At 33.0% G+C, this 25,982-nt stretch overlaps 1 protein-coding gene across 5 annotated transcripts in view; it reads right to left on the bottom strand.

Moving 5' to 3' along the window:
- Window positions 1-5,511: 5,511 nt before the first annotated feature.
- Window positions 5,512-25,982, bottom strand: part of LOC118737228 (pyruvate kinase) — a 30,491-nt gene continuing 10,020 nt past the window's right edge. Inside the window, exons 1-5 of one of the 5 annotated variants that reach the window (XM_036467600.1) lie at window positions 23,235-23,374; window positions 15,253-15,307; window positions 6,506-7,901; window positions 6,251-6,407; window positions 5,512-5,788 (exon numbers count right to left, since the gene is read on the bottom strand). In XM_036467600.1, coding sequence (XP_036323493.1) covers window positions 5,776-5,788; window positions 6,251-6,407; window positions 6,506-7,880 — 1,545 coding nt within the window. In that variant the 5' untranslated portion in view covers window positions 7,881-7,901; window positions 15,253-15,307; window positions 23,235-23,374 and the 3' untranslated portion in view covers window positions 5,512-5,775. Of the gene's footprint in view, window positions 5,789-6,250; window positions 6,408-6,505; window positions 7,902-10,071; window positions 10,350-10,459; window positions 10,546-15,252; window positions 15,308-23,234; window positions 23,375-25,982 lie in introns of those variants that run through there. The other 4 variants (XM_036467599.1, XM_036467601.1, XM_036467602.1 and 1 more) reach the window with 4 other exon arrangements.

Consider the following 25,982-nt stretch of genomic DNA (forward strand, 5'->3'; position numbering starts at 1 on the left):
AGATTATTTTGAATGTTTTACGATAGCGAATGTTGTAATGTGGGTTACACCGTCTTGGTCATTACAATACTACTTATAGGTATTTATAATTACTTTTTTTAGTATATGTTGTTATTGGAAACTGAATGAAAACAACTAAAAAAGTATACGTTCGGACGAAACCAAAGTTTTATTAACAGCGCACGCATTGAATATAGTTTTTTCAGCTTTCTGTAAAGCAAGCATGAAAAATTTTTGTCTCCTACGATAATAAGCTCAATTGAACTTCCAAAAATATATAATAATCTTACGTAAGTGCTAACATTGAGTAAATGAGCGCCATTAGTTATTGAAATGTTAGAGTTCTCGTATTTGTGAAATTAACCGTTATTTGGAAAGTGGTCGTTAGTTTTTCAAAACATTTCTTTCGAGAGATATGCAGTATGAAAAATTCGGCTTGTATGGGATGTGCCACGCCCCCTTTCCCAAAAACCACAATTTTTCTCTATGAGTATGCAATTGTTTTCGTATATTTATCTCCATACCATGTTCGAGTACTCTACCATGAACACTTCCAGAGATATGCAATATGGAATATTTGGTGCCACGCCCCCTGCTCCTAGCGGTATGAAATATACTTTACATCCGTGTCTCATACCTACGCATACGCAAAAAATTTCATAAAGATCGGTCAAGCCGTTTCGGAGGAGTTCGGCCACTAACACCGTGACACGAGATTTTTATATATTAGATTTTTCTTTATTTACTTATTTCGGTAGCTATAATAAAAAAAAAAACTTTATGACCTTTTTCTGCTGATACTTCTGTGATTTGTGTCACTCTCACACACACAACTAGGTGAAGTGCCTACGTTCTTGGTCCAGATAGGTAACTTGATTCAGAACCATATCTATGAAGAAACATTTCGAATCACGCGTAACAAGAAGCGAAGAAGATTCTTGCTGGGTACAAATATGTAAATTTAGGCCTTTCTGGAAAGAAAATACTAACTGCTAATACATATGTATACGCATGCATAGATATATATGTACAAGGTATTTATGTATATATGTCCTGTACACTTGTACATAACTTATAAAAAAGCATATCATTCGTCATTTGGTTGAATGCCAAAAAAAGTTCTAAACAATTTTCAGATGTAGTGGGTAAGGTAAGAGCGAACGGTTTATGTTCACCTGGAATTTGTTGGTGGCATTAAATGAATATGTATACATACATGTAATTTTCTACTTATAAAGTTCTTATGGTTTCGGGCAAACATGATCAGATCTATACTTGAATATATGTAAAGATGCGCTTACAATGTCAAATATTTCCGAGTACGTCCCAGTTAGAAGCGGCAATTTTCAAAACTTGATAAATGATAAATTTATGTATATGGGCATATCTCTAGAACTTTTGATTTTGGTGATTATATTGTATATAGTTTCTTAAATATATGGTCAGTGTTTTATCTGTTCTGAAACAATACCGGCTCGTTGTAATCCCAAAACTAGCTAAAATACCAGTGAGCCAAGGTATGCTGGAGCATTGTTTTTTTTTCTTTTGCACTCTGCATTTCCTTTACTGAATGTCTTTGGACGCGGATAATTTTTTCTAATAAGCATAAAAATGTTGTACACTTAATTGTAACATTCATAGATTAGATTGAAAATAATAATAAAGTAAGGATTCTAGAATCTAGGTTATTAAAATTTAACTTGAATTGAATGTGTGGCTCTAAGCGCCAGTTTTTCAGTGCACGGCCGTGGTTTAAACTTAGTTTACACGCGCGATCTGGCTGGTTTAAACTTAGATCAGACAATCTAATCTAATAGTTCATTTCTACCCAACCTTAACTGCAGTTTATACCTATAAGAAAAATGAGATTACAACCATGATAAAAGCATAGTAAGGTAAAACCGTTCTCTCAATCCATCGGCTATGATTTTTTTTTAAGTTTGCCAACATTTTAAAATCGTATAAAATTGTGAGTAAAAAAAAAATTGTCCAAAGTTGTTGTTGTTTGAAATTGAAAATTAGAATGTGTGTGTAAAATTTTAAAATTAAATTGCTTGCAAACGTCAAGAATTTGAAAAATTCCTCTCAGCGGTTCTACCTTCCTATTTTTTTTTATCATGATTACAACTCGAAGGGGGTAATTGCTCATGTTGAGTACAAGCAAACGAAAGGCAAAAAAAAACAAAAATAAACCTCGCTGATCACTCCATGTTAAAATTCTTGTTAAAATTCTTATGTTTTAGCTGCAGTTAAGCCTTTGGTGCAATTAGGGTATCACTTTAAATTGAAAAACTGGCCCTAATAGAACCAGAGTTAGGAGTATTTAAAATTTAAAATCTGAAAAGAAACTCAAGAAAAATAACTTCCTGCTGGAACACTTATTCATTGATGGGTGGATGGGGTTTTATCTGAATAATCTACTCCGAAAAGCACGATCTATAAGACTGTTTTGCTATAACTTTAGATCCTTATATGAAAACACATTCATCTTACACAAGATAGAAAAATCCAGCCTCATGAAGAACAAGCCGCTTAAGCGAATGGTGTACTCAGTTTTTTAATACAACTAACCAAAAAGTTACCCACACCTCCTAAAGTGACAATTTGGTACTATTTTTCAGGAATTTTCAAATTTATTCGTTAGGATTTTCCAGATAGTAGTAATTTTTCCAAAACTAAAATATTTAAAATTGTAACTAATTTAATGTAGTTTTCAAAAAAGTGAACAGATTTAAGATCGAATTATAATTGAACTAGTAAATTAGGCTTAAGTGAAGCCATGTTGAAAACCACTTTCAAACTTGACAAACATCGTCAAAAATTTAAAACCCAAAGCAGGAGTGGATAAGACTGTCGTATTGTGGAATACTTTAACCCATGATAAAAATATAGTAAGGTAGAACCGCTGAGAGTCACTTTTAAAATTCTTGACGTTTTCAAACAATTTAATTTTTAAATTTACTCACAAACTCACACACACATTTTCATTTTCAATCTCAAGCAACAACAATTTCGAACAATTTCAATTTTTTATTTTCACTTTTATATGATTTTAAAATGTTGGCAAACTTAAAAAAAAAATAATGCCAAATTGAGAGAACGGTTCTACCTTGCTATGTTTTTATCATGCTTTAATCTATATTCACGACTGATAATAACACTATAATCTTACATAATCAAAAAAAATAGACGAGATAGATGCAGGCGATAATGGAGATCACGACAAAGACTAGTAGTTACTTCCTAATTGGTAAGTTTCATTAATTTAATACATAAAAAGAAAAGTGCACCTAATTTTAACTACAGAGAAAACACTGCGCAATTTCTCGAAATCAACGTTGCCTACTCGGGAGCACGTTCTGCGTCGGTTTGGTAATATAAGGATCCAAAGTTATAGCAAACCAGTCTTATATATCACAGTTTTCGGAGTATCTCAATCAGTTTATGCAATAATGACATTTTTTTTTTTCAATTTTGGTAGGTCTTTAGCGTCCTATTTTCATATTCTGCTGCCGGAGGGAGGATTTGAAATACTTTAGCAAAATAAGTCATCTAATATATAGTATAGATGAAAGCCGAGATACTTTGTACGCGCTAATCTGAACGGATTTGGACACGTTTTTTTCTATTATATATTCTGTATCGATAGGAGAGTGACCATTGGTATTTGAAATTTTTATAGGGTTGCCACCGGTATAAAAAACTATAAGATCCGCACCGTTCGTTGGATTACAAAAAATTAGGTGTCAAATGGAAGGGATTCGCCTCTGGAAAAGCACTAATGTTTTTTTTTTAATAGAGTTGCCACTTGTTAAGAAAACGACTATACTCAGTCATAATAAGCGTAGGCATAAATTCTGCACCGTCTCTGTTAAATGAAAAGACTTAGCCTTTAGATGAGAAATAATGTATTTTTTTTTCTGAGTATGGTTGCCACTTGTTAAAAAAATAAAAGATTTTCACCGTTCGCTGGAGTATAAAAAAAATGAGGTACCAAATGAAAAATATGGGCCTTCGCATGTACAAAAGCTTTAATTTTTTGGAGTAGTTCCCACCTTTTTAAAAATTACTATCTTACCGTTATCCTTACATGTAGTACTAGTAAAAAGCAGTAGTAAAGTCGAGATTTTTTCACCACGCTAATCTCGAACACTACTGAACGGTTCGGGACGAGATTTCGTCTGGTATATTTTATATTCTATACATACATATTCTGATATATTCTATTTGGTATTTAGAATTCCTATAGGGTTGCCTGCTGTCTAAAAAATTATAAGATTGTCCTTTAGATAAGCCGTCGAGTTTTATTTTTTTGAATATCGTTGCCGCTTTTTAAGAAAATTACTATATTCAATCACAATAAGCTAAGGCATCGGTTTGGCACCGTCACTGTCAAATTAAAAGACTTAGCCTCTAGATGTGCAATTATAGCCGTCATCGATTCGCCACTTCGCTTCTTGCTATGTTTGAGTTCCGGTCGCTTAACGAAAAATTTTGAATGTGAAAGCAACAACAAAGGTAGCTAGCACGGATAGACGATAGCGAGTTTGGTTATACCTCATTGAGCTCGTTCGTTTCGCCACTCGCTAACTGTTGGCGAATCGATGACGGCTAATGTATTATTTGTTTAGTAGGGTTGCCAACTGTTTAAAAATTATAAATCATCACCGTTCATTGCATTACAAAATGAGATACCAAATGAAAGGGCATGACCTTCACATGTACATAAACTTTTGTTTTTTGAGTAGGGTTGACACCTTTTTAAGGAATACTATCTTATCCTTATCCTTACATAGTATGAGGCAAAGTCGAGATTTTTTGAATGGATTTGGATGAGATTTTAAGTAAGCATACACAATCTTTATAGATCGGAATATTATCCTTAGTACCTAGAATTTATATAGGGTTGCAACATTGGATTGCAAAAAATGATGTGTCAAATGATTGGGATTGCCCTCTAGATGTTCAATAACGTATTAGTTTTAGAGCAGGGTTGCTACCTTTTCTAAAAACTATAAGATCTTAACCGTTTGTGCCTATTCGCTATGTTATTTTGACTTTTCTATAGGTTTCAAGGTCCCAAAAATTAGTTCCCTGGTTATCAATACCTTTCTTATGGCGAAAGGTGGAAGATATTGGAAAAGAGAGCGCGGTGCCTCCCGCTGCATCATTCAGTTGGGAATCAGTTACAGTTAGATTTCTAAATTGGAGTTTTAGAAGGAACAGTTTGTCTTCCTATAGGTGGCGCATGGATCTGAACCAAACTGTAATCGTAATCATAAAATGTACTATAACGATTAGAGTAGTCATAGTAGGAAATTATAAAGGTTATAATTAATGTATTTCCAACGATAATTTCATTTCATTACAAAGTAATCGCAATGCTAAAAATTATCTCGATTACAATTACAGTAATCTCAGTCCTAAGTAATCAAAATGTAAATGCCCAGCTCTGTTAAGAACTAAATTTTTAATATAAATAAACAGACATTTTCATGAATACACAGAACGGATGGAAAGTAATTATGTTTGTTTTTATTATATTTGTAATTCATTTAATTAACATTCAATATTCCTCTTCACTAGTGCAGGGAATTAATACCAACAATTAATTACATTCGCATTTAAGTGAATTGTTTAAAATATATTTGTATTAAATAAACATATGCATATATGTGTATTTGAGTTTCACTGCAACATAATGAAGTTGTGCGCTTGCCGTTGAGCGCATTTAATTTTTCAGATGAGTCCGAGATAGCTATACAACGGTGGTTCTTAATCAATGTAACTGTGGAAGAAAAAAAAAATATGAGTATTAGAATGTGAATTCAAAAATGCTACAAGCATAATAAAATTCACCGAAATAGTAAAAATCAACAAAAGAATTGGGCGTATTCATATAGTCACAATAAAGTCGATATTAAAGTCCGTTTCAGCTTATTGACATAATTTTCAATGGATATGCAACCAACTTTAGAATCGACTTTATTTCGACCATAAATATGTTCCATTTGCTAATGACATGGTACATTACACCATTCTAAATTTTTCATTGCTTCCACTCAGTTGGGTTTTTTCTGGCATTCGCACAACATACGAAACTGCTTTAAAAGCCTTCTTCAAAACCACACAATACAACCACCACTTCAGCTTGTGATCAGTCAATCAATCGGCAACTCGTTCTTTTCATAATCACACAAACTTATTACAGACACATGCACACTCATGATTATCATCTTCGTTTACGCACACAATACGCATGGTGTTTGTAAATCCAGATCCTTGCTTCCAGCCAGTGACGATGACGACTGCATCACCAGATTTAAGGAAACCATTCTTCTTGCCCACTTGCACGCCGAATTGTACACGGACATCCACGTCCTTCAGCCAGTCGGAGAGCGCCGGTTCTGATGATCAAAAAAGGAAATAGATTTTGGTAAAAGCGAATAAGAAATGAATTTTTATTTTTATGATCTCAAATTGAAGTTACTGCGCCTTTACTCACCGGTATAAACGAGTGGTATAATGCCGCGGTATAAATGCGCCTGTCTAGCAGTTTGTGGGAAGCGTGTGACCGCAAGGATTGGGCAACGTGGACGATATTTGCTTATCAAATGAGCAGACTTTCCTGAAGTTGTAATGACCACAATAGCGGCAGCCAATGACTTGGAGGCAGCCTCAACAGCAGCAATGGCCACGGCATGGGGGGAGTCCAAGGTGGAGGTGTGTGCGGCTCGCACCAGATCGGCGAACAAATTTCTATGCCACAAGGCGGCTTCAGCCTCCTTGCATGTCTTTGCCATTGTAAGCACACATTCCAGTGGGTATTCACCCTTGGCCGTCTCACCCGACAACATCACACAGTCAGCGCCATCGAGAATGGCATTAGCCACATCTGAGATTTCGGCACGTGTGGGGCGTGGCTTCTTCACCATCGATTCCAACATTTGTGTAGCGCAAATTACTGGTTTGCCGGCTTTGTTGCAGCGTGCAATCATCGCTTTTTGTGCCAAGAATACTTTCTCTGGTGGAATTTCGATACCCAAATCACCACGGGCCACCATAATACCGTCGGAAGCTTCGATGATCTCATCCAGGTTGTGCATACCTTGTTGGTTCTCAATCTTTGAAATGATTTTGATGTTCTTGCCCTCTTCACCCAAAACGGCACGGATTTCAGCGAGCGCAGCCGCATTACGAATGAACGAAGCGAAAATCATATCTACTTTCTGCTCAACACCGAATTTCAAATCAGATTTGTCTTTCTCTGACACAGCGGGCAAGTCGACGGGTACACCGGGCAAGTTGACACCCTTGCGTGAACCCAAAGCGCCACCGTTTTCAATTTGGCATACCAGGGTATCACCCTGAATTTCCTTAACGATCAAGGAAATGAGACCATCGTCAACGAAGACACGATTGCCGGGCTTTACGACCTTAACAATATTTGCATAGTCCACGTAGATGATATCTTTGTTGCCCTTCTCGATGTAATCCGGATTGGTGGATAGCTTAATGAGTTCATTCTTTTTCAACTCAACTTCACCACTGCCGCTGCCCTCAATCAGGCCAGTACGGATCTCAGGTCCCTTGGTGTCCAAAGCGACGGCAATTGGATATTCATAACCAATCTTGGCAGAATAGTTTTTAGCAGCAGTGCGCACGTTGGCTACAGTTTCGCCATGGTATTCATGCGAACCGTGGGAGAAGTTCATGCGTGCAATGTTCATGCCGGTTGCCATCATTTTCTCCAGCATTTCAACGCTGCGCGAGACAGGTCCAATGGTGCAAACAATACCGGATAGGCGTACATGTGGCACGGCAGAGTCGAACTGCAAGCGGCATATATGATCTAAGTGAGTTTCAGCTTCAGCGGCCATCTTTTGGGGAACTTCGTTCTTCTGTGTTCATGGAAAGAGAAAATGGGAATACAATTTAGTATACTCAAATAAAAGTTTTAGACAAAATGAATACTTTTATTTAAATTAATATTGTTATTAGTATATAGTACATTTGCACTAAACATTAAGTTATTGTAAACTAGACGTAAGGTGTTTTATGTGTATACCAATAGTTACAGAGTTATGGGTCTAGTCCTTAACGTATGACCGCGCAGAACACCATTCTGTAAATAGTTAGTGGAAGAAAGAGACAGTCGATATTTGATAGCGAGAACGACGGACGTGTTTTAGTAACCACTTAGGCTTCTGAAGATTTCAGTGTGAATATATTCGCTGCCGCTGAAGGTGGTTTTCACCTATAGTATTCACCTATAAAACAAAGTCCTCGTTTGGTTACAATTTGCAGGAGGCAAAGGCTTTGCGAAATAAGTATAACTAAAATTTCCACAGGACTTGCAACTATTATTGCCTGATACTGATATTTTTAGTGGTGCGTACTCCAACACCGTAGGACCTGAGTTCGTCCCCTAGTGGAGGCAACATCTAAATTAGTAAAAGCTTCTCTTAAAATCCTTTTCCCGTTTGGGGACAGCGTAAAGCTATAGGTCACTAGCGTTGGCCGAAAATCGGTTTTTTTTTTTTAAGAATTTTGATTGCTCACAGCAAAAATATATGTAGCTCAAAAAGATTTTTTTGTGCAAGATGAACATTTTTGATCAATATCTTAGGCTCGGCCACGTCCATCAAAGTTCAAGTGCTAAAAGCTTACAGCTTTCAATGTATGTGGATAACACCGGCACAAAAAAAAAATGGAGTGTGCTTTTAACCAGACCCACCTACCGACATGTATTTCGATGGGCTGAGTCCGAATTTGTGGTCCGCTTGACTCTTACCACCCCACATTTTGAGTAAATTGCGAATTTTCGCAATTTTTTCCCCCGCAATTTACTCGTCATTTTGAGAGTGTACGAGTCAAACGAACCTCAGATTCGGATTCAGCGGGTTAAAAGCATACACCAATTTCTTTTTTTTTTTTTGTGTTCCGATATATGTAATCACAAGCTTTTCCCTTTTGTATGGGGCCTACCCGATCCAATGTAGTATATGAGAGATTTCCTTTTCCACCGGCAAATCCACACATATAGGGAACAGGCATATCTGCGCAAACTCAAAGATGAATAGAGAACAAAAAATATGACCGAAAAATTATATATTTTTGTTTGTTCGATAAGAATCCATACAAAATTATGTACATATGCACACATATTTAATAACTACAGATTGCCTTCATTTAGAGTGGTTTTTATAACCAAATGTACTCGACCATCTTAAGTTAGAAAAACTCTAAATCAATGGCTTGCCAACGAATTAATAAAAAATAGTTTTCTAGTTAGGAAAACTGAATATTAAAAAAAAAATCGAGTGTAAAAGTAATATTTTTATATTACAATACATTAAGCTTGAGCTAATTTCACCCAAGGAGTTGCAGTAGATTTTTTGTAGCTGAAAACGACACAAGTCAATAATGAAAGCTTTTACCTACACATCTGTTTACAAGTCTGTACATACATACATATGTATGTACATATTTAAGCTTACATATTTCTCTATTCTAATGTACTACCGGCATAAGCACAAATATTTTTTTCACGGAATATATTTCTTAAAGATGCACTGAGTAGTGTAATCTATAAATAATTTGTATTTGTTTTTTGAAACATCTGCTGCATCGGCGTTTGTAGAAATTTGTTTGGCGTGATTTTGTAGCTCACTGAAATATATAATACTTACATATGTACATACACATGTATATGTATGTATTTTCGCAAACGCATTTTGTTTTGCTCATAATCGCACTTCGCATTTTAGTGATAATTGTTTAAAATTCTTACAGCCTAAACTTATATTATCTATGTATGACCTTAAATCAAGGTCAACAGAAATGCATTTCTCGCCACTTTACTATAGAGATACATACAGCCTACATACATACATATGTATGTTTGTTTGTAAGCTTTTTTTTATGTACAAGGAACGAATCTTTTTTGCTCGTTGCCGCTACCGCCGCCACCACTCATGTTACGAACGACGATGGTTGTGTAATCGAATAGTTTTTTGTTTTTCTACTAAGAATTGATGCAATAATTCTTTAAATTTTTCTAGAAAATACCTTTAGATTTGGTGCTTCATCGTAAATTGTTGTATGAACCATTTTGGCTGTTGTTGTTATTCGTTTAATTAATAAACCGGAATATGAAAATTCTTTACGATTGACCGGAAATTCGGCAGATGTAACTGCTTGAGTTTTTAAACAGGCGCTGCGGCAATACTTTCTATTTGCCTCCTTAAGTAGATTGGTAGAAAAAGTATAAAAAAGGCATTTATTAAATCTACGATTAACCGAAATCTTGTTGTTTATCTATTCTACGCTGTCGAAAGAGATCAGTCAGTAAAATGAAAACTTAGAAAAAAATATTCGAGTTTTTTTTTTTTTTTTGAAAATTAAATAAATAAATTATGTAGAACGAATGACAAAAGTGTGTGTATAACGCAGCTACCGTAGAACACCGAATCCGTTTTACAAGTGAACTGTCTAACACGCTTCGTTTTACTACGATATAGCCATGATTACAAGAGCGTGATGAGCAGCGGCAACGAAAAGTTCATTGAGATACTAAAGCACTGGGGTTGAGGGTAAAATAATGAATTGTTGGGAAAGTGAGTTTCGGGTCAGGGATGCCAACTCTATTAATGCTAATTCCCCCAAATTCCTGAAAAAATTCACCAATTTTCAATGGTATGCGCCCAAAATAACTCTTACTATTTGAGGCGCTTCATTCTCATTAAAAAAAAAAAAAAACAGAAAACAAAAAACAATATCATTAATTATTATGAGATAATAAGGACAGCCCATCCTTTATAATGTATAAAACTAGTACTTCTGATGATATTTCGTAAAGCATATATATTATCGGGCTTAGGAGGACTTTACCTCAGAATCATATACATATGTAAACGTTGGCTTGGCGCGTAACACGAAGTGTGAAATGTCAAATATAAGCAAATCCCACGAGTTTTTACAAAAATGTGTTTTTGGTCGAAAAGGGTGGCTCACCTATCTTAGAAAATGCATTATCTTCAGTTTTCTATAAAAACAAGACTCTATCGCAAAATTGTGTTTAAATGAAAACTTAAAAAAGATACACAAAAAAATAAAATAACCGCTCATGCTCATATACCAGTAGTTGCGTATGTAAAGTATACGCCCCGTAGTACCATTAGCACTCATCTAGCGCATATACTCGGGCGCCTAAACTTTAAAAGTCATATTATTTAAGAGTAATTCAATATTGGCATGCAAGATTTTTACACAGCGTTTCTTATACACATATATATTACTTTTACTCAACACTCTTCATGAGTGTTCTAAAAAAATTCGTTTGGTATATTGAATTTCCCCAAAATTTAAAGCGATTTCCCTATTACAGCGAGAAATTCAAATTCCACCAAATCTGGGAATTCTCACCAGGTTGGCATCACTGTTTCGGGTATACAAGCAACCACTACAAATTACAGCAATACTACATACTATTCCGCTAAACTGCCATTGGTAATATAAAAGTTGTTGTTGTGGTTGCTGTTGGTGTTCGTTGCGGCCCAGTGAGAGTGAATAATGCTTTTGCGCAGAGAAAAACTTTTGCGCCCTTAGAGACCCCACAGCGTAGCAGAGCAAACAAAAGAACAATTTGTCTGTCTATATCTATTGAACGCGCGAATTTCAGAATTTTAGCAAAAGTTTCAGGGTTGATGAAAGAAAAATGTCAAACTCTTTATTAAGAGAAATGAAAAGAGCTTTTTTTAAATGCGGGTACAGCTTTTGAATGAATATTTTCGGTGTCAGACTCGTAAACTCACAGTGAATACATACATATGTACATAGATATAATAAATGAGCTCACTGTCTAATGCATACATATGTACATACAGATGTCCATACCCAGTCGCACCACGCAGAATGAGCTTCCTTAAGAATGCCTTTTAAGGTACTGGTTTCTTCACGAGAAATTCGAAGCACATTTAAATTCAGTAGGAAAAATTATGAAAAATCTACGTGGATTTTTCACTACTATGGAAGGCTAAAAATTTGTAGGTCGTGAAAACTTCAATGCAGCATTCAGCATTTTGTAATGCCTTGACTTCGGCAAATAATTCCGAACGAGAATAAAAGCTCTACAAAGCTCTCCAAACCAACAACAACCAACTTATGCAAAATTGTCTTATTAAAGAACCGTTCTTGCTTGTGTTTCACGCCTGCATAAAAGCGAAAGAAAGTCCTCATGTTTTTGGAACTACTTCTGAGGGAAAAAAGACCCGTATAAGTATATTTTGGAAACAACCAAAATCGACTGGGTACTTATGTTCATACATATGTTTGTATGTATGTAACAGTTTGGTGTTTCTTTTATATGGTCACATTAAAAGTATATCCCATAAAATGTTACTAAAATGGGTTTATATCGATCGGATTTGAAATCGATAGCGACAATTGTGTTATTAACAAATATAGCATTTTCAGTTTAAATGAAACTTTTTTAAAATAAAACCATTTTCAAACAAAGCGAAACCTTTTTCAAATTAAATGAAACTTCTTTTTGAAAATATTTCATTTAATTTGAAAAAGTTTCATTTAGTTTGAATAAAGTTTCTTTGAATTTGAAAAAGGCTTCATTTAATTTGCAAAAGGTTTCGCTTTATCTGAAAAAGGTTTTATTTAATTTGAAAATGGTTTCATTTAAACTGGAAATGCTATAAAAGATATAAAGGTGATATATGTGTACATCATTCTTTATTTCTTCATTTCCAAAAAAAATGGCGTGACAATCAATTGGTTTTGGCTTGTAACTATCAGGTTTGAAACACCTAGGACCATAGTTTACCAATTTAACTTAGTATGCATGTGTGCTCATAGACCATATTAATAGATTTTGATAAATCAATTCCCAGCGGTGCCATTAGGCGTGCAGTATGGCAATATAGTTAGCCTGAACAGTAAGGCTCATAGCATAACATTTGCCTTACTTCAGTATGGCAGAAAAATGTCTAATGGTGCATTTACATGGTATGAAGCCATATGAACTGTTGATTCGCTAAAATAGAGGGACTGGGTGGTAGGATGAATATAATACATTTTTTCATATGAAAAATTAAGGGGAGATACTGTAAACATACTGTTATGATACTGTTAAGCATATGAAATTATAGCAAGTTGCAAAAGCTTAACAGATGCAGAGATACCAAGGAGTTTTTTTCGGCATTTTGATCCTTTTTTAGCGGCAACTCACATTCACATACATGTCAAAAGGAGGAATTTTAAAAATGAAAAACAATAAACAAAGAATTCTTTGTACTAGATCTTTTCAATAGAAGCAACCCACGTATGGTGGACTATAAAAATACAAAGCACTATGATAGCAAGACATTAAACAACATTTTAATGAGCTTTATATCACATTTAAGTCAAAATAATGGCCAAGCTGGCAAAGAAATGAAAATGTGCATTTTTTGTTGTTTACAAAAAGACTTGCCAAATATACATATAAGTCAAAATTATAGAAACAAACGAAACAAACAAACATTTTACGGTCTTATGCTTCCTTCCGCATTGCTATTTTTTCTAACTCTTTTTTTTTTTGTTTAGCGCTGTAGCCGCTTAAGTTATATTTTTAATTTATAAATGTGAGTTATTTTCAATGAGCATTTTTTTCATTTGCTCCTGAATTTTGGGTACATTTTCTTATAGTACCTCTCATTCTTTTTTATATTATATATATACACTCCGATGTTCGCCGCCGCCCCTCTGTTGGTAACAGTAAGCCTCCGAGTGTATTCTGTCATGAAAACAGCTTGTCATAAAAATACAATTGCCGTTTGGAGTCGGCGTAAAACTGCCCTTCCCCTTTATATGACAAAATCAAGGCGCACGCCCCATATCGGAGGAGAAGCTAGGCCAAACACTAACGTATGTGTAAGCGCCAATCTATTATTATTATTATTATTATTATTAAATAACTCACACACGTAAATATCTCAATACTTCATTCAATATTTCGTTTAAAATGCCAAATATCCTGCAAATACATTATAATTTACAAAACGAAATGCACTACTAATACTACCACTCCACTACCATTTTTGTACCAAGGGATTTCGTTCTTCCCCTTTCTCTGTCCTTCGTAAATGCAATCTTTTGTAAGGGAGTGTCAAACCGCAGCTGCCAATAATTGTCTAACCTTTAATTATTGAATTATGGTAAGCTCAGTCATTACAAATCCAAGTATTGTGAGCCTTATTTCTGTCCTGCTTTGGTTATGCAAATACTAAAGAAACGACTGGACTAGTGAATTTCTTGCGAGTACATACATACATACATATGCTTTTATTATGGTATTATTTTCTGATATCATATTTCGACTTGTAGCGGCATTCCACTGGATGTTAAATGACAAATATTTTATTGACAAAGTTGGGAATTGAAAAATATTAGTGCCACTAGTTATAAAATACTAATCACTGAATCTTTTTCCACATTTATTTTTTAAATGGTGCAAAGATTTTGTCAATTCAAAGCCTAATCGAATTTTCTCACTGAAGAATTAACTCACAATTTTTATACTGAAAATATGTACATAGTTAATTTCCGAGTGGAAGTAAAATCTTCACTGTAAGAGCTACACTAAGGAAGAGTTTTTCAGTGCAGGCTGTTGCTGGCTGGTTTAAACAAACATTAGCCAATCAAATGTCAGCAAGCTGTTCAATATAAACGCAGTTTACGTAATGTAAGTTTAAATTGGCGCTGCAAAACTGTCGCTTTGGAGCCTGTATAACAAATAACTTTTAATTTTATGTAGCATTTCGATTCTTTGCCCCATGGATTTAAGCAATTTTTATTACTGACATTTCTTATTTTATGAAAAACTTTTCAACTAATGAAATTTAGGAACTCCTTAAATGTCTTCAATCAACCAAAAAGCTGAAATCATTAATTTTCTGATGAAAATTCAAACATTTAAAAAAGAGTGTTAGTTTATAATTTGTTTTCTTCAGCGAGGATTTAAAATTTGTTCGCTAATGTGTGCTTAGATTAAAAAAAAATGCATCATCCAACATCTAAAGACGATTGACTTCACGAAATAAATGTGACCATACCTAACATCACAGAAGCACTGCGCTTCCTACTTTCTATGTGCAGTTGTACACATATTATGTAATTATCATTTTCATTAGTATTGTGCTACAGCTATGAAACAGATATTAATTTAATGATTAACAAAAACTTAATTAGAAATCTTGCCTATTTTTCAACACGGCAAATGAGAATTCTGGTCAGGCGTAGCGTGTCCAGTAAACTGAAAATTAAGAAAATTCGAAAGTTAGAAAAGCAATGGTTAGTATATTTAATTGCAGATAGTAAGCAGTAGTAAATGAGGTTACAAACATACAAATACGTAGGTAAGCATACATTTTAAGCATAATAAAAAAAATTATAAACATTTTTATTTAAAGTTGCATAAACTTTGATGTTGTACGTCAGTTATATACCTACTTATCATTACCTTAATACAGAAAGGCCCTAACTCACATAGTCGTTGAAATGCAAAAAAGCCATAATTAATTAAATCAAAAAGGGAATTTTCACTTTTTACTTAGTTACGGCTTTTGTATATTTCACCGACGATGTGAGATAGGCCCTTTCTATATTTAGGTAACTATAAAAAATGCATAAAAAATAAGCAATCTCGCATCAAAATTTAAAATTTTTTATTCAGTTTTTTAGAAAACTTTCGAGTAACCAGTTTTGTAGATCAATCTAGAATTCTAGTATAATAAAATGCAAGTTTCAAATAGCCTAAAGCTTCCGCTGATTTTTGGACATTTTTTTATGTCGTTTTTGTGCATATAAGGCACGAGGAATATTTAATTTTATATGGAGGAAAAATGCCCAACACCCTCTACAAAAAAAAAAATTTCGGTAATTTTTAGTGACTTGAAAATTGAACTATACTTTACTTACTAAAATTGAATGGGTTACAAAACTGCTCACTCGAGAATTTTCTAAAAATTTAGAAAAAAAATTGAAATTTTTAGGAAATTTTTTTTTAAGTTTAATTAATTTTTTTGAACATTGTGCAACCTTTGCAACCCTTATTCATGTGCTTCCTATAAAAGGTCGAACTATATTTTAAATGAAAGTTTTTAAAAATAAATAAGTAAACAGTTGCAGTTTCGCTACTATCTTATTGACCGCAGTTATGTGAACATACATATATTGTTCCCAATTTGAATAATAAATAAATAGTGGAATACATATATATTCTTTATTTAATTTTATGTTATTTTATTATGTTTTACTTTTTTAATTATTTACGCATTATTTGTTAAGTTATTTAACTTAATTTAATTTGATTTTGTTTTAAATTATTTTATGTATTTTATTTAATGCATTTTATCTTTAACTTATTTCATTAATTTGTAGTTTATTTTAAATTATTTTATTTTATGCATTTTATTTTATTTACATTTTATTTTACGCGTCTTTTTAATTTTTCTTATATTTCACATTACTTTATTTTATGTTATTTTATTTTTTTTATTTAAGGTATTTTATTTCATTATATTTTATCAATTTCATTTTAAATCATTTATTGTATTTATCTTATCTAATTTAACTTAATTTCACTTATTTTAATCAACTTAATTTAATTTTAGTTTATTTTAATTTTATTTTATTTAAAATTTTCTTACTTTTATAACTTATTTTATGTTATTTAATTTTAAATACATTTATTTTACTCCTTAATTGTCTTATGTATGTTGTTTGTTTTATGTTACTTTATTTTATATTATTTATTTATTTTTTTATTAATTTTATTTGATGAATTTTATTTTAGTTAATTTGATTTAACAAAATTTAGCTTAAATCCATTCAACTTATTTTATTTACTTTGTTTCAGTTTATTTAATAAATTAAATTACATTTTATTTTAGCTTTTTTATTTCATTAAGCTTTTTTATTTTATTTTAAATCATTTCATTTTATTTAGTTTAATTTAATTTAATGTTATTTAATTTAATCTATTTTATTATAGTACTTTGCCCTTTTATATTTTATTTCATTTTATTTAATTTTAGTTAACTAATTTATTAATTAATTAATTTTTTATTTTTTATTTTTTATTTTTTATTTTTTATTTTTTTTCATTTTTATTATTTTTTCTGTTATTTTATTTAGTTTTAATCTAAATTAATTTTTTAATTCCTATAAAAGGTCGAACTATTTAATTTAATTTTGTTTAACTCTGCTTTTTTGATTTCATTTTATTTTATTTCCTATTTTATATGTAGACCATTTCGTTTATTAATCTCGATTGTTCAATTAAATTGCAATGCTCCACTTTTGATTGTCATTTATCAAAAAATAAAAATTGATTAAAGTGATAACCGTAGTACTGACCTATCACATTATACAGAAACCACATTTTCTTTTAAATGATTGTGAACAAAACTTCCGTTTATAAAACGAAATTACACAAGAAAAAGAAGTACTTAGAACAATTTAAATTATTTTTGTTGCTTCACTTAATAAAAAATTCCTAATAATTTGTTATTGTCCAATTTCAAAATCAGCTGTTTCACATGTGCCAATTACCAGCAAATTTAGCCGGCTGATCGTCACAGACAGTCTTTATGTACACATATTTAATATGTATGTACATACATATGTACGTCTGGATGTACCCGTATTTGCCCATAAATACGTCATATATTTTAACACACACTTGAAGCGACCTTGGAAATTTTGCTCTTCTGAGAGGGTTGGCACCATAGTAGTTGACTATGTGAAAATTAAGGAATTTTTTTTTTATTATTTGCACGGAAAGTTTAGAGCACGAGAATGGCGCATGTTCATACGATTGCGAGAGAAAATATGTATGTATATATGTAAGTTGTAGTAGCTTTTGGTAATGTTCTGAAATCTCTTTACTTATCGCAAAATCTTTACAATAGTGCTGCCAGATGGAATGTTTAGCACACATTTTATGTTTAAGAGGAATGCCAAAAAAATAGTGCAATTGAATACTGTCGCATTTCTTTTTTTTTTGCTTTCATACGAATCGATAACATAAATACTCTTATGTATATCGAATTTTCGTTTCTTAAACAAAACAAGCATGATAAAAATATTTTTTATAGTTTTTACCTTGCAAACAAGCATTCACTTTATTACAAACCGCTTCACTGGAACATGAACATTTTTTTTTTCAAGATCTGATCTTGGGGCATTGGAGAAGCTTGGTCTTTATGTAATTTTCAAGAAAAAAACAAATATATTTTTTGTACGCGGCCTTTTATTAAATGACACGAAAACAAAAAAAAAACGAAATGAAGTCGAAAAAAGTCTACAGATTTTTATTGCCGCGATACATGCCAACAAAGGGAATATTATGAACAGTTATTATCATTTATGCTCAAAATGTTACAAAAAAGCACACTAACAAATGCATGCAGGGCTTACTTGCCTTACAAGGAAAACTCGAAAATTGGAGGTCTCTCGGACGGAAAACTTTAACTCTAATGGCTCCTAGGAATTCAATATTAATTTTCATGATTTGCGTAAGATGACGCATTTTTTGGCTCCCCATCATGATGCCTCTTGATTTTTGTTTGACTGTTTGATGTATGCAGATATACGCGATTGAATTGACTACTCGATAAATATGTAAATTTAAAAACGAGATAAAAAGTGTACAAAAAGTTATGTTATTAAGGAAACATAATATTCTTATTTTACGATAATAAAGTAGTGCAGAGATACCTCTCTGCCTGAAAAGAAAAACACCACTAAATAGTGAATTCCGGCCAAGGCCGAAATTAAAGTTCGGTAGTGATCTAGCAATCGGCCAATTACCGAAGCCGTAGATCAACTTTTAAGTAAATCGTTTCTTGTAGGATAGAATAGAAAGCTATATATCCCGGCCTTTTTTTCCGAAGCCAAACACTGCATATATATAGCCGATTAAACGGCAAAACGAAGACGTAGGCGAAAGCTCGGCTGGATACTAAAATAATTGGGGAGAAAGAGCGTGTGGCTTCAGCATAAAAAAGAGTAATTATACCAGGTGTAGTAATAAGAGCGAGATGAAAGATTTTATATGTATACATACATGTACATATATTGGAAAGCTGTCAAATAAATCTAATACTTTACTTTACTTTATTTACTGTGTCATGGAAAAAAATCGTATCTCAATCAATGGCATTCTCGGCTCATCAGATGAGAAGAGCTCGAGAAAATCAAAGCTAGCTTATTACACTTGTGCTAATGTCTTATTAAATTTAAATGATAAAAATTTCGACAAATTTGACAACGAACAATGAATTGGCAAGCAATTCAGAGTAGTTGCCTTAACTGTAGGCCTTAAAAGCTAAAAAAAAGGTCAATAATGAAAAATACGATTTTTTTAAATTTCAAATACGGATTTTTCTTGGGGCGTGTTGATGTAGTGAACGTCGCAAATATAGCGCGTTATCGTACCGATTTTACTCTCTATACCATACTGACCTTCAGACGTTTGCGTTGAAATCGTGAAAATTTAATCTCATTTTAAATAGAAATTTTAAAGGATTTGCTAAATTTGCATTTTTTAATATGAAAATTGTTTTTGGTGGAAATACAGTTAAAGTTATTTTGTAGCCACTTCAAACTTGCACTTTATTATAATAGAATTGAATGGGCTATGAAACTGCCAGCCAAAAATTGTGTAGGTACAAATTTTGAATAACAAGTGTGTGCGAAATTTAGAGGAAACTTTATTATATTTTAATTTTTCTACAAAGATTATATAATTTTGTTATAAAATAAACCATATTTTTTTATAAAAAAAAATAACTAAAATTATATAATAAACAATTTTTTCAAAACTTGACAATATGCGAATTTCGTATAGTTATGATAAGCTCAATATCTTCGAAAATATGGTAATTAAAAAAATCGTTTTATGAGGGGTGGGTCTATTTGTGGTGGGTTTTGTTCATATTAACGTTCAATTTAGCATTTATATCAAATTTATATCTTGTATACCAAACTTGCAGCTTATAATAAAGATAAATGCAAGGTATGAGAAAAAAATTGATTGAACACTGTTTTACACTGAGAGAAAAATCAACCAAAAATTGGTTAATATTATCAAATTCAAATTTGAAAAGGAATTAACGTTAACGTTAACGTTTTTTGTTAATATTAACAATGCTTTGGTGGATATTTGCAAAAATGATTTGGTAATATTAACCACAATTTTGTTTACATGAACCAAACTTTTGGTTGGCGATTTTTCGTTTGAATACGTTTATGTGCAGCACTTCACAGATGCTGTTTCATAATTCGGAGATACTAAACAAAAATTTTTAATATCATTTTAACATGCTGCCTCTGGCGGGATTAGCAAATACACATACATACATACTCAGCTACAACCGCTTTAAAAATGTGTCTTCAAATACCCAACTTGAATCAATTTTCTTCACCGTTTGATTTGGTTTGGCACTTCACAGAGGCTTTTTCGTAATTAAGAAAAACTAAAAACAGAAAAAATAAGCAAAAATTATGTATCGCGCTGACGGCATTCGTACCCACGAAATTATTCTCAAATGTTCAACTTGAATCACATTTCTTACAATCGGCTTATTGACCATGAAAAAGTCAAATCATAACTTGGTTGAAAAAACCATTGTGATTTCGGCTCAGTGTATTAAGTAGATCAAGTCTATTGATCGGTTTACTCTGATGGCTTTTCATTATCAAAATCAAAACAAAAATACATTGTAAAATCTTTAAAAATATTCTTAAACTTTATAAAATGTATAAAAATATGACTAGTTATGATGCCTCGGGAATTACTCAAATGGAATTTTTCGTATTGTATTTCTTAATCGAAATTATTGTCTTTACATATCATGCTTTACAATTTATTTACTGTTCACTTGTCTTTCTTTCTTTAAATTAGTTTCCCATATTGCTCATTCATTAAATAAGAAACGCATATGTATGTATGTAAGCATATTTCAAAACTAAGCATACATATGTATGTATAAAAGAAGTAAATATGTTTAATCAACGAGAATTTTTCATACAACACAGAAGGTGTTAATTAAAAAAAAATGTACATCTATACGGATTGAAAAGATAACTTCTCTTGAACTTTAACTTTAAGAAATATAAAAAAAAAATCCATTGAGCTTATGCTGGATTTACACTTGGTCTTAAAACTAGCCATTGAGTTCGTCTCGATTTGCCAGTTTTTCAATGCCTACAGGGAAATTGGCATTAGAAATGTATTTTCCTGTCAAATTTATAAACACATAAAATAATTTCAATCAGTTTATTGCGAGCGTCGTTCAGTTTCCAAAGTAAAAACACTAACAGCTGATTGTCAAAAAATGCCTACAGCAGAGATCACCTGTTTTTTGGCATTTGGCTTTATCTTTTACAATTTTTTCCATTTCTATTACAATTTATTCAAAATACACTGACACACTGAACCAAAAACACCAATACACTAACCAAAAACACACCTACAACATGCCAGAAAAAACGGTAAGAAGAAGAGGTACGTTACTTATGGAACTGTACGATGATTGCGAGTCTTGTTGAAGTGAAGTTATTTGCTTTCTTAACCAAATCGTCTTTGATGCTAGCGTCTCTCGATTTAATAAATCCGCTCAGGGATTATTAGAACTTTTTTTGAAACGAAGTAAATTTCATAATTAATTTAAACTTTTAATATTTCAAATAAATTTCATAATTTAAATTTCGAAATAAGGATTTCCAGAAGAGAGTTAGCCACTTAATATATTTATTTTTTTATTTACGAGAAAATATTGAAGGCCAAAAACTTGTTTTTTAAGGCAATCAATTATCAATTTTAAACGATCTGGTATGTGTATGCAGTTAATTTGCACCAACGGCGCCCGGAAACACTTTTATCAAATTATAAAAATTATTACTCAAATGGTGGAATTTTATTTAAAAAAATAATCGACTTAGCACTTTTTACCTGCTAAGCCCAAAATTTGTTAAGCGTTTAATCATTCACAGCTGTTATCCACGAAAGTTATTCCAATATTAGTAGAGTGGAAAAAGTTATAAATTTGTGTAGAAAATATTAAAAATTATTTGCTAGAACCAAATATGTATGTATGTAGTTGGACTTGTTAACAAGATCGCGGAAATTTTAAACAATGTAAATTATATTTCATACTCATTTGTTGCTGGAAACTCAGTGTGTGCACACAGCTGACTACATCTGGTTTTTAGGCGCACTGTCTTTGACTTTTATTTAACCTTTGCGCATAGGTATATACATATAGGCGTACACACACACGAATACGTAAACAAGTACCCTGCAGTGAAAAGTTAAACCAGTCAGTAAAAGTACTAGTTCATTAACTAGTATGTGTTAAATCAATAGCCTACCAGTTCGAAAATATCGAAGAACTTAAGCGTTCAGCGACATCTGCCTTTGAATTTCCAAAGCCAAAAATAAACCTCAATTAATTCGGCTGTGCCGCCGAACGAAGACTACCGGTTCTGGTGCTGAGATCGCTAGTTCGAGTCCGCTTGGGGGTGGTTAATATTTTTCAAACTAAATCAATGTAAGTCAATACAATTATTTCAATTTAAATATGAAAAAAAAATTATAAAACTACTTTTTTAAATTAAATTAAAAAATTAGAACAAAAAGCCTAGATAAAACAAAAAAAAATAAAAAAACTCCCTGCGCCAGGACTTGAACCTTGGACCTCGGGAATACCACGCCATTGCTTTGCTCTGTCGGCCATTGTGACTGTTGGAGCAAAATGGCATACTTATGCTTTCCACGGGGGATGAATTGGAAGTCTAGTCGCTTTCCCTGCAGGGTATATACTCATGTACATATGTACATACATACTTATGCACTTGGGCATTTCTGCGTCACGTTTTTTCGCTATGCAGTCTACAGCCAGATCCATATTTCCATATGTACATGTGTACATAAGTATATATGTATGTACATAGGTATATATGTGTGTATGTATGTAGTGCCAGAAATACCGGCAAATAAAGCGGTAAGCTAAAGCCCCACACATTCTGTCACTTTCCAATCATCGCTTCAGCAACTGCTTCCATTTTTTCCAAAACCATAAATTAAAACCAAAAACAGTAAAACCGAATTTTTTATGTGTCCAGCAGGCATTATGTAATCTTATACCTTTTTTTTACCACTCCATGAAATTTACCTTAATTTAACTACAAATGCAATTTGTTATGCTAATAAAGAGAACAAAATGGTGCGCAATTGAGACCGGCAATTTCGTGTTTAAAACCGTGTATGTAATTTTCTGCACTAAACTGAGAACCACTTCGATCAAAAGCTGCTTGAGCACTGAATGGAAAAAATGAAGCGAAGTGAGCTTCCAAAGCCAGAGGCGCATGGAAAAGTTAACAGCTAAAAAAGCAAATATTAAAAAATGATTACATACAAATACATGCTCCCGCAATAATATACCCCGCAGGGAAACCCGAATCAGTGAACTACTAGTACAGAACTAGTACGATTTTGAAGAAAACGAACCACTTTGCTCAGCTTGTTGCGATAAGGGAGGAGTTTCTTCGAAAAAGCTCATGTCAGTTGTGGTGACTATGGATTATTAAAATTACCTAATAAAATTGAGTAAAATACACAAGATATTTCTATGGTACTTCTTCATAAAGATATACATTCAATAGCAGGAATAAAAATTTGAAGGACCTAATAAAATTAAAGAAAGCCGCTGAACATGGTATCGGAAAGGAGACGATAATTTCCCCTACCATAAAGATGATTTTCGTTTTACAAAATTTGTGGGACCCTCCATCTGTGCAATAACATCAAGAGGTGCAAAGGTGCATAGCAAAAAGTGCAAACAAATATACATAAAATATAGGAGATTTATGTACGTTTTGAAAAAAAGATTTTTTTAAAATATTTTCTTGTGAAAACAAATATATTTTCTCTATAAAATAGATTTTATTAAAAAAAAGACCAATTTTTTCGGTAAATAAATGAAGGCAAATGTTTTCCTTCTTATTTAAAAAGATGTTTGTTCTTATTATTATGTACAATCAAAAATACTTTTCTTTTTAACCTGAATTTTTAGAACGCTTTTGGGTATGCAGTTTTATAGCCCACACAATTTTAGTCTGATGAAATTTTTTTTTGGTGACGGATTTTTGCACTTTTTTTCCATATAAGCATGAGTTTCTTGTGAAATGTGAAAATGTGTGTGGGTATTTCAAAAAATCAACACCAGTTTTTGTAAATTGCACTTGTTATATAAAAAACAGTCTCCAAAAAATTATAAATCTTTTGGTTAAAACTTGGACGGTATATTTATAGAAAAATAACTTAACAAAATTAGGTTCGAAAATCATTACGAATATTAAAAAAAATCAACACGTGGTCATTTGTTTAAGTCACTGTAAATAGGTATGTAAGTAAGTACATCAGGGTGGGCGGAATAAAACAATCCTAGGGGGTTAGAGCATAAAAACTCCGACTTTACTTTTTTACATGCATTTTCGGACCACCTTATTTTTACTTTCAGCATTTATACATCACCTTATAGAAAATGAAAAAAACGCGAACTACACATGGTTCTAAAAAATATTAGATAGATAGATTAGTTGGATGTCAAAGAGTCATGCCTAATTCTTGCAAGGTAAGGCAGAACTACAAAAAGTGTTCTACCCTCCTCAAGGTAGGATGGGCAACTGGAGTTGTCATGTACGGTTATCACAGTCAGGTTTTTGTGCCACGTGAAGTGACCAGTCAGCAGTCAAACAAGCTGTCTGCAGTCCCGTCTGCTCAACGAGAGCTAAAAACTAGATAGACCTTGCGAAATTGTAGGCGACATGAGTTTTGCCCACCTGCAGCCCCTCGATGGCTCCTAGTCATTGATTGTTGAGCGAAGTTTTCACCCAGTTTCTGAAGGTGGCTTCGATGGCAGAAGTATTCCCATAACTGGTTGAGGACCGAGGAACGCCTGGTCTAAACCAACTCTGATCAAATGGTCAGATGCCTCATTAGCACGTACTCCCAAGCGACCTGGCGCCCAGAGTAAAGCAAGCTCGTTATGTTTACCAACAAAAGTTAGTCGAGCCTTGCATTGCCGAACTAATAGTTTGAAAGTTGTTAGAGGACTGGCCAATGCCTTCAGTGCAGCTTGCAGCTGTCAGTTCGCACACTTAAACTCCCTTCCCTCCGCACACAGTTTTTATTGTATTCCTATGAGCTGTTTTTCAAGGCAGAACTACTCTCGGAGGTTTGCCATTGCCTAGGACAATTCAGGCCCTGCGGAATGGCTGCGCGTAGTGTAAAGTTTTTCTTAAGATCCCTTTCATAGCTTTGTTCTACGATACATTTTCTTTTGGGCATTTAGGTGGCTTAAATCATATTCGAAATTTGTGTTCTGTTTTCGTTTGTTTCTTACAGACATACGACCGTTCGACCTAACCTAATATTAATAAGTAAGAAAGTCTTAGTTCGGGCGGAGCCGAACATAAAATACCCGGCGCAAGTATTAAATACATGTTTTTTCACCTTTCCGAAACCTGCCGCTAGATAGTAAGCCGGTGTGTATCAATTTTGAGTAAATTAGCGTCCTTCAATTTCGAAATATTGAAGTTTCAAGCATTTCTGAAATTTACCGTTATATGAGAAGCGGCCGTTATTTTAGTCCGATTTCAATAATTTTCAACGTTTTGCTTATATGTGGCAAGCACAATAACCACACCGAGTTTGGTACAAATTGGTAGAATGGTTACCGATATACATATATGTGATCATAAGTGGGCGGTGCCACGCCCATTTTCCAAAATTTTGCCATAAGCGTATTTCTTGGTAAAGAATTGTTGCAAGCATCAATTTTGAAAAAATTACCTTAAATATTTACTGATTTGTCGAAGATTTTGTATTTCTCTAAATTACCGTTATATGGGATGTGGGC

The sequence above is a fragment of the Rhagoletis pomonella genome, unplaced genomic scaffold (genome assembly GCF_013731165.1).
Source record: "Rhagoletis pomonella isolate Grant_MI unplaced genomic scaffold, Rhpom_1.0 Rhpom_scaffold_00004, whole genome shotgun sequence".
In the NCBI taxonomy this organism is placed as follows: Eukaryota; Metazoa; Arthropoda; class Insecta; order Diptera; family Tephritidae; genus Rhagoletis; species Rhagoletis pomonella.